At 48.8% G+C, this 11,871-nt stretch overlaps 1 protein-coding gene across 3 annotated transcripts; it reads right to left on the bottom strand.

The window, feature by feature from the left end:
• Nucleotides 1–1,114: 1,114 nt before the first annotated feature.
• On the bottom strand, nucleotides 1,115–11,636 carry phf19 (PHD finger protein 19). Of its 3 annotated transcripts, none has more exons than XM_032579299.1 (14): nucleotides 11,446–11,636; nucleotides 10,720–10,903; nucleotides 10,559–10,640; nucleotides 10,277–10,390; nucleotides 10,079–10,176; nucleotides 9,854–9,999; nucleotides 9,685–9,780; nucleotides 2,981–3,170; nucleotides 2,841–2,908; nucleotides 2,578–2,718; nucleotides 2,330–2,390; nucleotides 2,162–2,241; nucleotides 2,043–2,099; nucleotides 1,115–1,965 (listed from the first exon to the last, which is right to left on the bottom strand). In XM_032579299.1, the coding sequence occupies exons 2-14, from the start codon at nucleotides 10,900–10,902 to the stop codon at nucleotides 1,659–1,661; spliced, it is 1,623 nt and encodes a 540-aa protein (XP_032435190.1). In that variant the 5' UTR covers nucleotide 10,903; nucleotides 11,446–11,636; the 3' UTR covers nucleotides 1,115–1,658. The 3 variants fall into 3 exon arrangements, with proteins under 3 accessions (XP_032435190.1, XP_032435188.1, XP_032435189.1); XM_032579297.1 differs by having other exon boundaries at nucleotides 9,854–10,002; nucleotides 11,446–11,635; XM_032579298.1 differs by having other exon boundaries at nucleotides 2,043–2,096; nucleotides 9,854–10,002; nucleotides 11,446–11,635.
• Between the last annotated feature and the right edge of the window lie 235 nt (nucleotides 11,637–11,871).

The raw sequence follows: 11,871 nt of genomic DNA, 5'->3' as shown, positions 1-11,871 counted from the left end.
CTGTCTGGTTCCGGTTTCAGTTGGACTTTAAGATCAGAGCAAAGCTGCCCTTCAGGACCACCTGATCCTGAAACACCTGCGTAGGTGTGTGTGTAGATGTGTGTGTAGGTGTGTGTGTGTGACCTCCAGGTCGTCCAGCATCAGCAGCTGAGAGTCCGACAGGATGCAGAACATCCTGGTCCAAACATCAGGCTCCGCCTTCTGCCCACAGGACAGCCAATGAATGGAGGCGCTCTTCAGCTCTGAAACATTATGACATCATCATCCTTGGACAATGTTAACACACACACACACACACACTCTAATGAGGAAACCGTCCCAACGCTCCACCAGAATCTGAACTGGAACGTTTCCAGCTGCGCGTTGAGGAACTAAGCATGAAGTCTCCTCATCTCTGTGGCAACACTACGGCAGCACTGAAGGGCCAAACCAACCCGCCTCAAAGATCTGGAAGGTCCGGACTCACCAATCACCTTCATCCAGCCCAGGTGCTGACACCTGGACAGGTGCTGGACCAGCTGCTCCATCCGTCCGCTCAGGTGGACGAGCTGCAGGACACACACATAAAGACAAAGAAGCAGGGAGACCTAGACAGGATGTCCAGAGGGCAGAGACCGGCCTGCAGACAGGAGGACGTTCTGAAATGTCCTCCTGTCTGTCCGTCCACTGCTGAGTTTCAGACATCAACACCACGGACTGGTGACCAGACTGTTTACACTGAGGCAGGAAAATTGACCAGTCAGTAACCAGACAACCAGTCAGTAACCAGTTACTAACCAGTCAGTAACCATGTGAAGTCGCCTGTGGGATTAATAAAGTATTCATTCATTAAACATACCGGCAGGTTGAAGCTCCAGTTTGTCTTCTTAGTGAGAAATTAGTCCAACAGGTAGACAGAACCCGTCCCTCAGTAGAACCCGTCCCTCAGTAGAACCCGTCCCTCAGTAGAACCCACGTCGTTGACAGTGAGCTGCTGCTTTTCTTCACGTGATTTTTAACACCTTAATTGGATTCAGATAATCACCTGCTACACTCTCACTGCCTGACCCAAAACCAGAACCAGGACCAGAACCAGAACCAGAACTCTTGACATAAACCCACACAGACACAGCAATAGGTCAAAGGTCAGATAACTTTATTGTGAATGGTTGAACCGTCACATGATCAAAACAGCCGTCCACCAGGCCAATAGGAGCGGGGCGTGGTTACCATGGCAGCATTAAAGTGACAGAGTGACAGTTTAACATCTCAGATTTTGCTAGCATTCCTCATTCACATCAATGGGCAGCGTTAGCTTGGAGCTAACTGTTGCCGATGATCAGCTGGGTGTTTGCATAGATTCTGATTGGCCCACAGTGCAACACAGAGAGACTCGGACCAATCAGACTTCAGTAACAGCAAAGGGGCGGGGCTTGTAAACATGCGACCCAGGTGCTTCTGTTTACAGCTAGGGGGCGTTGTAGATACAACTCTGTTTAACAGATAAGAAGCTGTGGAGGAGAGCTCCACCTAGAGTCAGAAGGAGGAACTAGAGTCTTTGGTTGACTAGAACACCTGGTGGGCTAAATACTGCCTGTAAAGGTCACAGGTCGGCTCTGACTCGTCCCCTGGACAGGAGAGGACCAATCAGGTCAGAGCTCCTCCCACACCTGGGCCTCCTAATAAGGTGTTGACCCCTCCCACTCCAGCAGGTACTGGACCGTCCCTTGACGTGTGACCCGGCGGGCCAGAACCTGGTACCGCTCGCCGTTGGTCAGCCGGCCAGCTGCGCCAAAGTACGAGGAGATGGAGGAGTGAAGGATGGAGGAGTCGGAAGTGATGTGGGCGGAGTCAGACAGGAAGCAGGAAGGCTCAGAGGTCAAGTGGGCGGGGTCATCAGACGGCTCATCCCACACCTCGCTGCGATTGGCCCACTGGCTGTAGCTGTTGCTAGGCAACTTCCTCTTCCTGCTGCCCACTCTGCTCCTGCGGAGAGACGTCAGGTCAGCCCAGGTGTTAGCCCGGCTGTTGCCCCGGTAACCGGCCGCAGGTGAGAGGGTTACCTGCAGCGGGAGGAGCCGGATCCGGAGTCCCGGTCGACACTGAAGCTCCGGGAGCTGCTGAGGAGGAAGAGGGTGAGCGCCACAGAGGAAGACCTGACCTTTGACCTGCCGCAGCTCACCTCTGGCGACTCCGCAGCTCATCCAGTGAGAAGTCAAAGATGGTGGCCATCTTGGAGGTCCAGCTGCAGCTCAGCTCGCTCTGCAATGACATACAGGTGAGGTTGGACAGGACCGGACCGGACCAGGTCTGACCCGACCTAAAAACCACAGAAGAAGAAGAGGCTTACGGTGGGAATGGCGTCCTCAAGCAACCACTTGGACTTCTTCTTCTTCCTCTCAGCCAGAACACTGGAGCCAACACAGAACCCATCAGAACCCTGCTGGTTCCGTCCAGCAGACAGGCTGCTTTCAGAACCAACAACAAGAAACCAGCCGGGTTTTGGTCCTCAGGACCCGACCCAGATGCATCCGGGCATCCCCGGATTCCTGCAGAACCGTCTGGACCTGGGGGAAACCTGGGGACAGCAGAACTCACCTGGCGGCGGGCTTCTTGGAGCCCCGCCCAGCGTCGCTCTGAGCGCGCTCAGGAAACAGCTTGGAGGAGGGGCTGGGGGGGACGCGGGTCCTCAGGCAGAAGATGCATTTCCTCTTCTTCATCTCCTTCCCACACAGAAACCTGGAGACAAACGTCCACACGTCTCAGAGTCCAACCCACCAGAGGACACGTGCCCAGAACCAGGCCCAAAACAGGAGGTGACCCGGTTCTGGACACGGGTGCACTCGGACCCGGCTGCTTACTTGCTCTTGTATTTGTTGAGGGCGTCCAGCAGGTGCTGCCCCCTTTCTGCTGGAGGACTGTTGGACAGCTGAGGACACAGAGACAGGAGGAGTCAGGGCCGGTCCGTCTGGGTCGGAACCAGGTGGGGCGGTTCCGTTACCTTTCCCAGCTGCAGATGGTCCCAGTTAGCAGAGACGAAGGCCAGAATCTCGTCCAGCTCAAAGTATTTCTTCTTGCTGCTGATGGACAGGTTGTAGAGCGCCAAGTGGACGACGTCCACCCAGCGCAGAGACAAGCGGCGCACGTACTCACTTCCTCTGTTACACACGGCGCACAGGAACAGATAGAACCTGGAGAACAAGCAGAACCATCAGAACCAATGGAACCACCGGACGCAGAGGTGCAGGTAGAACCTGGATTAGAACCGCTCTGGGTGAAGGCGGCCATGTTGGATTCATGTTAATGTGTTTTTTATCCATGCAACTTCTTCCTCTTATCCGGGGTCGGGTCGCAGGGTCAGCAGCCTCAGTAGAGGCCCAGACTTTCCTCTCTCAGGCCCTCCGGGGGAATCCCAAGGTGTTTCCAGCAGAGGAACATCGTACCTCCAGGGTGTCCTGGAGGTAGAGGTGGCAGATGCCGGAGCCACCTCTACTGGCTCCTCTCGACATGAAGGAGCAGCAGCTCTACTCTGAGTCCCTCCCAGATGACTGAGCTTCTCTCTCTAAGGGAGAGCCCAACGGAGAAAACTCATTTTGTATCCGTGACCTCGTTCTTTTGGTCATGACCCAGAGCTCGTGATCATGAGCTTTGGGTAGGAACATAGATCAACCGGTAAATTGAGAGCTTTGCTTTTTGACTCAGCTGACTCACCATGATAGACCGGTGCAGCTCCCGCTTCACTGCAGACACTGCACCAATCCGCCTGTCCATCTCCCGCTCCATTTTTGCCCTCATTTGTGACCAAAATCCCAAAACACTTAAACTCCTCCACTTAGGGTAGGACGTTTTCCCCGACCCGGAGAATTCACTCTATCATTTTCTGGCTCTAGACCATGGCCTCGGTTTCGGAGGCACTGATCCTCATCCCGGCTGCTTCACATCACCTCGGTCTGCCAATCCAAGTGAACTGCCCTGGATGTCCATTGCAGAATCCCCCTGTGAAGGCCATGGACTACATCAGGAAGACCATCCCGCTGCAACAACTGGAACTGAAATGTAAGCGAAGCTGTAAATGCTAATATGGCGCAACTAGGATCAGTAGATCTCAACTCTGAAATATTGTGTCTTAAGTTGCTCAAATGCTAACTGTGATTATGTTCGGCAATGTCCCTTTTCTAAAGTGGTGCGTTTCGTTGATAGGTGCCTAACACTGTCACTTCTAACCTTGTTACATTACGAAGTCATAATTAGATCTGCTTCACGCAGTATTGCATTAATGTTACTAGTAGATGTTACGTTGTGGTTACAGTAGCCATACTTATTGTCACCTGCAGGAGCCTGAACTTCCACACCGTTCTCCTTTTTGTAGTTTTTCTACACATCCAATTCTCTTTGGGTTGTAGTTGCTGCTGCTTTTTAAGTGGCTAGGGCCTAAAAGCCACTACCTTGCATTATGTTAGCAATGCACACTTGATGTGTTTTCTGCGTTCTGATCCTTTTGTTCCCCAAGGATCTTATTACATCTAAAAAATGGCGCATTTGAATCGTAGTTTTGACAATATTGTACAGCACAGCATTACTATTTTTATTTTATTTCATCATCTTAGTGTTCAGCTTCCATTTTACTCAGCTAGCCGTCGCTGCCTCCAACACAACTTAACATTACCACATATATTTTTTAAATTAGTTCTGAGTACACAAACCTTAACAAGTAGGAAAAGGGGCATTGCTATATTAATAGGCAAATTAACTTCACTGAAACGTTAGTACATAAGGACAGGGAGGGTAGATTTCTATAGAAGGGATAAATGATGGAACAGCAGTGTCCTTTAGGAATGTATATGGCCCTAATGAAGATGTACCAGGGTTTATTAAGTCAGTTTTCAATATGATTGCAGAGTACAGCTCCGGTCTGCTGATTGTGGGGGGGGGATTTTAACTGTGTAATGTCAAATATAGATAGGCACCCAGCCTCTCGAACCCCCATATCTAAGATGGGTAAAATGCTTAAAAATGTCTGTGGAAGCTGGATTAGTGGATGTATGGCGATCCAAATTCCCAAAGGAGACATTTTACTCCAACTGACATGCATCTTACTCACGAATAGATTATGTTTTTACTGCCAAGGCCCAGCTACACAGAGTTGAGGATATCACAATATTGCCCATCACAGTCTCTGATCACACACCTGTTACTCTCCAGTGGAATATAGGATTGACACCATCATTTAAGCAATGGAGACTTAATGCCTCCCTTCTTAATGACAAAGAATTTGTTGAATTTGTTAAATTAGACCTCAAAAATTATTTGGACATAAACAATACCCCTGAAACATCTCCTATCATGTTATGGGACTGTGCAGAGGCCTATTTAAGAGGCAGCATCATCTCCTACACGACAGCAAAAAAAAGACAAAAGGCAGCCAAACAGAAATATTTAGAAGATAGAATTCGGGAACTGGATCTCCAACATAAAAAGACTAGAGCGTCCAGGATTTTGGATGATTTGAATACATCACGCAGAGAGCTCCAAGATTTACTTTCAGAAAAGATAGAAGGTAACCTTCGTTTTGCCAAGCAACAGTATTATGAAAATGGAAATAGAGCGAGCAGACTTTTGGCCTTCCAACTTAGGGTTAGGGTACAGTCTTCAAATGTAGTTCAAAAGCTGAAATCGGGCAATAAATCCATCTTACAACCAAAAGATATTGCTGAAACATTTGCAGAATTTTACAAGGTTTTATACCGAGACACTGACACTTGCGGTGATGAGAGTAAGATAGCAGACTACTTACAAAATATAAATATTTCTGAATTATCCGATATTGTAGCTAAACAATTAGATAAGCCAATTCAAGAAGAAGAAATTAAAACGTTATCTCATCCCTTAAAAATAATAAGAGTCCTGGTCCCGATGGTTTCATAAATGAATTCTATAAATGTTTCATAGACATCGTTACTCCACTTTTATTGGAAGCATACCACTTTTCTTTAGAAACTAAAACAATGGCGCCATCCTGGTCTGATGCCACAATAGTTGTTTTGCATAAAGAAGGTAAGGATCCCACTGACTGTGGGTCATATAGACCATTATCGATGCTTAATGGGGACGTACGCATTCTAACTGGTATTCTGGCGAGACGATTAAATGCCATAATAAATCAAATCATACATCCAGATCAAACCGGATTTATTGTCGGGAGGCACTATGGAAATAATCTGCGTCGTTTATTGAATATTATGTCTCACCAAAAAGAAAAGAAAGCTATGACAGCTGTAATATCTTTAGATGCCCAAAAGGCTTTTGATCGCGTGTCATGGAAATACCTTACTCAAACATTAAAGAGATTTAAATTTGGGCCCAAGTTTATAGATTGGATACATACTTTATATTCATCCCCACAAGCGGCTGTAAGAGTTAATGGTTTCAGGTCGGCAAGTTTCAAACTGGAGCGCGGATGCAGGCGAGGCTGTCCTTTGTCACCTCTTTTGTTTGCAATTAGTATGGAGCCATTAGCCCAGCTTATTAGGGACAATAATGAAATTAAAGGGATTTTGATTATTTTATGCACAGAGGAACATAAAATATCTCTTTACGCAGATGATGTACTTCGGTATCTGTCTGATCCTACATCATCAATACCACGTCTGAGGGAAATGATTTCTGTTTATGGACATTTTTCTGGTTATAAAATAAATGTTGATAAGACAGAGGCAATGGATGTCAATAGCAATTTCCACTGGGGGTTAAACAACAGAGCGGCTTCAGGTGGCCAAGGGAAGGGCATTAAATACCTAGGCATTAATATTCCTCTCTCATTAAATGATTTGTATCATGCCAATTACAGCAAAACACTGGATATAATTAAAAATGACCTAGAGCGATGGTCAGCATTGCCTTTGTCCCTCCTCGGTCGCATTGAAACCATTCGTACGAATCTGTTACCCAGATTATTGTATTTATTCCAGATGTTACCAGTTATCATACCAAAGTCCATGTTTGTTGAATTGGATAAAATTATATCAAAATTCATATGGCAAAGCAAGCGCCTTCGCATAAAATATAAAACACTACAAAGAAGTAAGACGGCCTCAATCTTCCTGTTTTGAAATACTATTTCTGGGCAGCTCAGTTAAAGCCTCTAATTTCATGGATCCAACAGATTCTCAAACAAGATGGCTGAGCATTGAGCAAGCAAAGTGCTCAGTACCATTAAAGGTATTAAAGCCATTTTTAGATATTCCAGTAAAGGAACTGCCATTGTGGACTAAAACCACACTTAACATTTGGAACAAAGTGCGAATTTCTTTCAAGCTACCAAGAGGTTTATCAATATTAACAAGCATTGGACATATTAAATCTTTCACACCCAATTTCTTAGACAAAAAGTTTTCTAAATGGGCCGAACAGAGGCTTCCATTTCTTCATCAGTTGATCGACAGGAACAACCTTATGTCATTTGAAGAGTTATGTAGGAATTTTCATCTCCAGAAAAATGATTTCTTTTTTGTCTGCATACAAGGAAAGAGTACTAAATCACACACCAATAAAGAACTTGCTAAATCATTTACAAAAAGATAAAAATTTGATAGCAAAGTTATACTGAGTGTTTCTGTCAATTAACCTTAACGAACCACTTGGACAAAACAAAGATGGGAGGCAGAGACGGCCAAAAGAATCTCTGACGAAACATGGGAGGAAGTCTGGACTGAGGCACATCGAGTCACAAACTCAAATACGTGGCGGAAATAAAAATGGAAAATTATTAGCAGACATTTCAGGACCCCAGATGTAGTTTCCAAGATGGATCCTAAAGTACCAAGCTTGTGTTGGAGAAACTGTGGCTCAGCGGTCACCAATCATACACACATGTTTTGGTCATGCCCCAAAAGACAAAACTTTTGGGATGAGGTGTACAGGGCTATAAACCAAATCTTCCCGGAAGTTATACCAAAGGATGTTACAGTTGGATTACTTGGTATTATACCAGGTGGTTTGCAAGGACGGGCCAAAGTATATCTGTTAAATGTCCTTTTTACAGCAGCCCTGAAATGCATTACAATCAGGTGGATGCAGTTGGAGCCACCTTCCTACGACTTATGGGTTCAAAAAGTAATGGACTTATATCAAATGGAAAAGATAACCTACTCCATATAACATCCATAGCCTTAAGGAACTCCGGGCGAATTTCATCCACCCCCTTTGGGCCTGCCAGGTCTGACCGGCTTCCTCCCCCACCATCAGAGCCAACTCACCACCAGGTGGTGGTCAGTGGACAGCTCCGCACCTCTCTTCACCCGAGTGTGCAAGACATGACCGCATATCAGATGAGATGACGAAAAAGTCGATCATCGAACTGCGGCCTAGGGTGTCCTGGTGCCAAGTGCACATATGGACACCCTTATGCCTGAACATGGTGTTCGTTATGGACAATCCATGACGAGCACAGAAGTCCAACAACAGAACACCGCTCGAGTTCAGATCGGGGGGCCATTCCTCCCAACCACGCCCCTCCAGGTCTCACTGTCGCTGCCCACATGAGCGTTGAAGTCCCCCAGCAGAACAAGGGAGTCCCCAGGAGGAGCACTCTCCAGTACCCCCTCTAAGGACTCCAAGAAGGGTGGGTAATCTGAACTGCCGTTCGGCCCGTAAGCACAAACGACAGTCAGAACCCGTCCCCTCATCTGTTGGCGAAGGGAGGCTACCCTCTCGTTCACTGGAGTAAACACCAACAATAGGCACCAAGATGGGGAGCAACAAGTATGCCCACTCCTGCTTGGCGCCTCTCACTGTGGGCAACTCCAGAGTAGAAGTATGTCCAGCCCGTCTCAAGGAGGCTGGTTCCAGAACCAGAGCCATGCGTTGAGGTGAGACCGACTATTTCTAGCCAGAACCTCTCGACCTCACACACTAGCTCCGGCTCCTTCCCCACCAGAGAGGTGACATTCCACGTCCCAAGAGCCAGTTTCTGCAACCGAGGATCGGACCGCCAGGGCCCCCGGCCTTGGCCACCACCCATTCCACACTGCACCCCTTTTGCCCATCCCACAGGGGGTGAGCCCAAGGGAAGCAGGACACATGTCTCCTCTTCGGGCTCCATGGGATAAAGCCCGGCCACCAGGCGCTCACCAACGTGCCCCACTTCCAGACCTGGCTCCAGAGTGGGGTCCCAGTGACCCGCGTCTGGGCGAGGGAACACTGTTTCCATTGATTGTATTCATCACAAGGGGTCTTTGTGCCTCTTATGATGTGTTTTTTATATATTTTTTCCTCTTCCTGCTCTGGGTGAAGGCGGCCATGTTTTCCATCTCTCCTCCCTCCCTCTCTGCCCTGCTCTGCTCTCTGTCCTGTCTGGTTAATCTTCTGGACTGTAAATCAAGGATCTGGTCAGCTGATTTCTGAATGTAATGGATGAAATTTTCTCTGAGCAACTGATCAAAGCAGAGCCCTCTGGCCCTGATAGGGCCCATTCTGACCTCAACGGAGCCAATGCAGCTGGAAAGACCATGGATTCCTGGGGAAGTAGCAGACTGTGTGTCTGTCCGTACTGTTGTTTCCGGATGTTGAAGATGTGAACATGACTGGATTTCTGGCAGTTAGCTGCTTATTGGTAAATGGTCAAAAGCTGATAGGGTTAGAGGTTGCCTGGCTGTGAGGAAATGAGCCGCTCTATCCAGGTGCCCTCAGGGCCACACTAGGACCCACCTGTCCCCGAACATCATGGCGTCCTGCAGGCTCTGGGTGCAGGCCTCATGGAACCACTGCTGACACCTGAAGCACTGCAGCATCTTCAGGTACCACCTGCAGACACAGCATCATCAGTATCCAGGTAACAGCCAGAACCTGGAGAGAGCTCTCTGATTGGTCGCCTTACTCTCCAGGTCCGCCGCAGTAGCAGTAACAATGCTGCTGATTGGTCCGATGCTGAGAGTCCCAGTTCAGCGCTACCAGATCGTACGGCAGGACCTGCTTCATCGCCCACAGTGCCTTGGCTATCGGACCCTTCCTCAGGGCGCCCCCCTTCTGAGAGAGAGGGAGAGGGTGGCATTAGAGAGAGGGGAGAGAGACAGTGCCACAGTGGACAGAGGACAGCTGGTACCCGGACAGCCAGAGCGAAGACACAGCGCCTGCAGAACCAGGGACTGAGCTCGGTGGCGCTGCCCTCTACTGGAGGAACGTGGCACAGCTGGTGGAAACCTGAAACAGAGCAGCTGATGTCATAAGGCTGCTGCCCTCTATAGGCCCACATGCTCACTGCAGCCTCACCTAGCTACCAGGACAACTGCAGCAGACTCACCAATGCCACACTTTCCACAGATCAGGATGCCATTGTTCGGCTCCGATTGGCTGCCCGAGTTAGGCTCCGCCCCCTGGCACACCGAGCAGCGAGGCTCCTCCCCTGGGATTCCAGCTGCAATGTGACTGGACAGATTTTAGTAGCTGAATGAGACAAACAGCGCCCCCTCTGACCAAAACACGGAACAACATGAGGCACAGCTTTCAGTCAGAACGGTTCCAGACAGGTTCTGGACCCGACTGATGAATGAAGATATGACCTTTGACCCTAGGATCCCCTCACCGTGTTGTATGTCCTTCCAAAGGACCCAGAACTTGGAGTTGTCCTCAAATGTGACGAAGCAGCTCTGCCTTTGAGGGCTCACCTGTCCACCAATCAGAGCATCACACTTAGAGCTCCAGGCCAATCACAGCAGAGCGCTGACGGTTTGCAGATTAACTCACCCTCTGGATCTTCCCCACGTAGTAGAGACCATCCGACCAACAGCAGAGAACAAACTGACCCTCGCTCAGGTGAGGCTCCGCCCCCTCATCGTCCTCCAGGACCCCGGTGCTGTGGCAAGCCCCGCCCCCTGGACACACCTGAGGCTCCAGACTGCAGAAGGATTCGGTCAGATCCTCAAACATCCTGCAGACAGACAGGTGAGACATCTGAGTCTCCAGGCTGCTGAAGGATTCAGTCAGCTCCCTAAGCGACCGACAGACAGATGAAGAAACAGACAGTTGCTCAGTCTGCGGCTGTGATTCATTCCTGGACTCTCAGGGGGTTTCTGACAGGTCGGAGCATGCGCAGTACATCCTCTGATGATAAACCGTTAACTAACTTGTTAACCACAGAAAGCAGCACACCCTGAGCTGCTATTAGAGTTATGTCTAATAACTCCGGTAATAACTCTATTAATAACTGCGGTAGTAACCCCGGTAACCTAACCCCGGTAACCCCGGTAACCTAACCCCGGTAACCCCGGTAACCTAACCCCGGTAACCCCGGTAACCTATCTCTAACCCGTTACTGCCAGTAGCTGCCGTCTTCCTCTCTGGTTCAGCTCCGGATCCAGTTCTTATCATAGTTCCTACATTCAGACATCTGACACTGAGCTGTTCTGACAAACAAACTGGGTCGGACCGAGCCGGACCGGTGTCAGCCAGCAGAACCCGGCCCGGTCTCACCTCTACTGAAGCGGTCACGGTCTGTCCTCCTCCCGGTCCTCTGCGAGCCGCTCAGGGTCCGGTGGCCGTGAGACAGTCAGGGGTTCGGTACCGGCTCAGAGAGTCTCTGGGTCCGCTCTGTCCTCAGTCTCCGTCTGGTTCTCCTGTCTCTGTTTCGCGGCACTGAACTTCAAACTCTCTCAGCCGCCATTTTTTTCTTTTTCCCGCGAATCACAGCCTGTTCTTTTTACGCTGTCGGCTTGGTCACGTGACCGCATGACCGCGCAGTGGAGTGCTGCGGTAAACGGTCCGGGCTGTGTTTATTTAAATATAATATATTTATTATTACATTTTATATAATAATAAATATATTATTTATTAGGATAAATAATATATTTATAATAACAGTTCTGGATACTGCAAAAAAGAGCAAAATCATGATTGTCA

The sequence above is a fragment of the Xiphophorus hellerii genome, chromosome 12 (assembly GCF_003331165.1).
Source record: "Xiphophorus hellerii strain 12219 chromosome 12, Xiphophorus_hellerii-4.1, whole genome shotgun sequence".
Taxonomy (NCBI): Eukaryota; Metazoa; Chordata; class Actinopteri; order Cyprinodontiformes; family Poeciliidae; genus Xiphophorus; species Xiphophorus hellerii.
The sequence above is the reverse complement of the archived record's forward strand: the minus strand, read 5'-3'. Positions and strand labels throughout refer to the sequence as shown.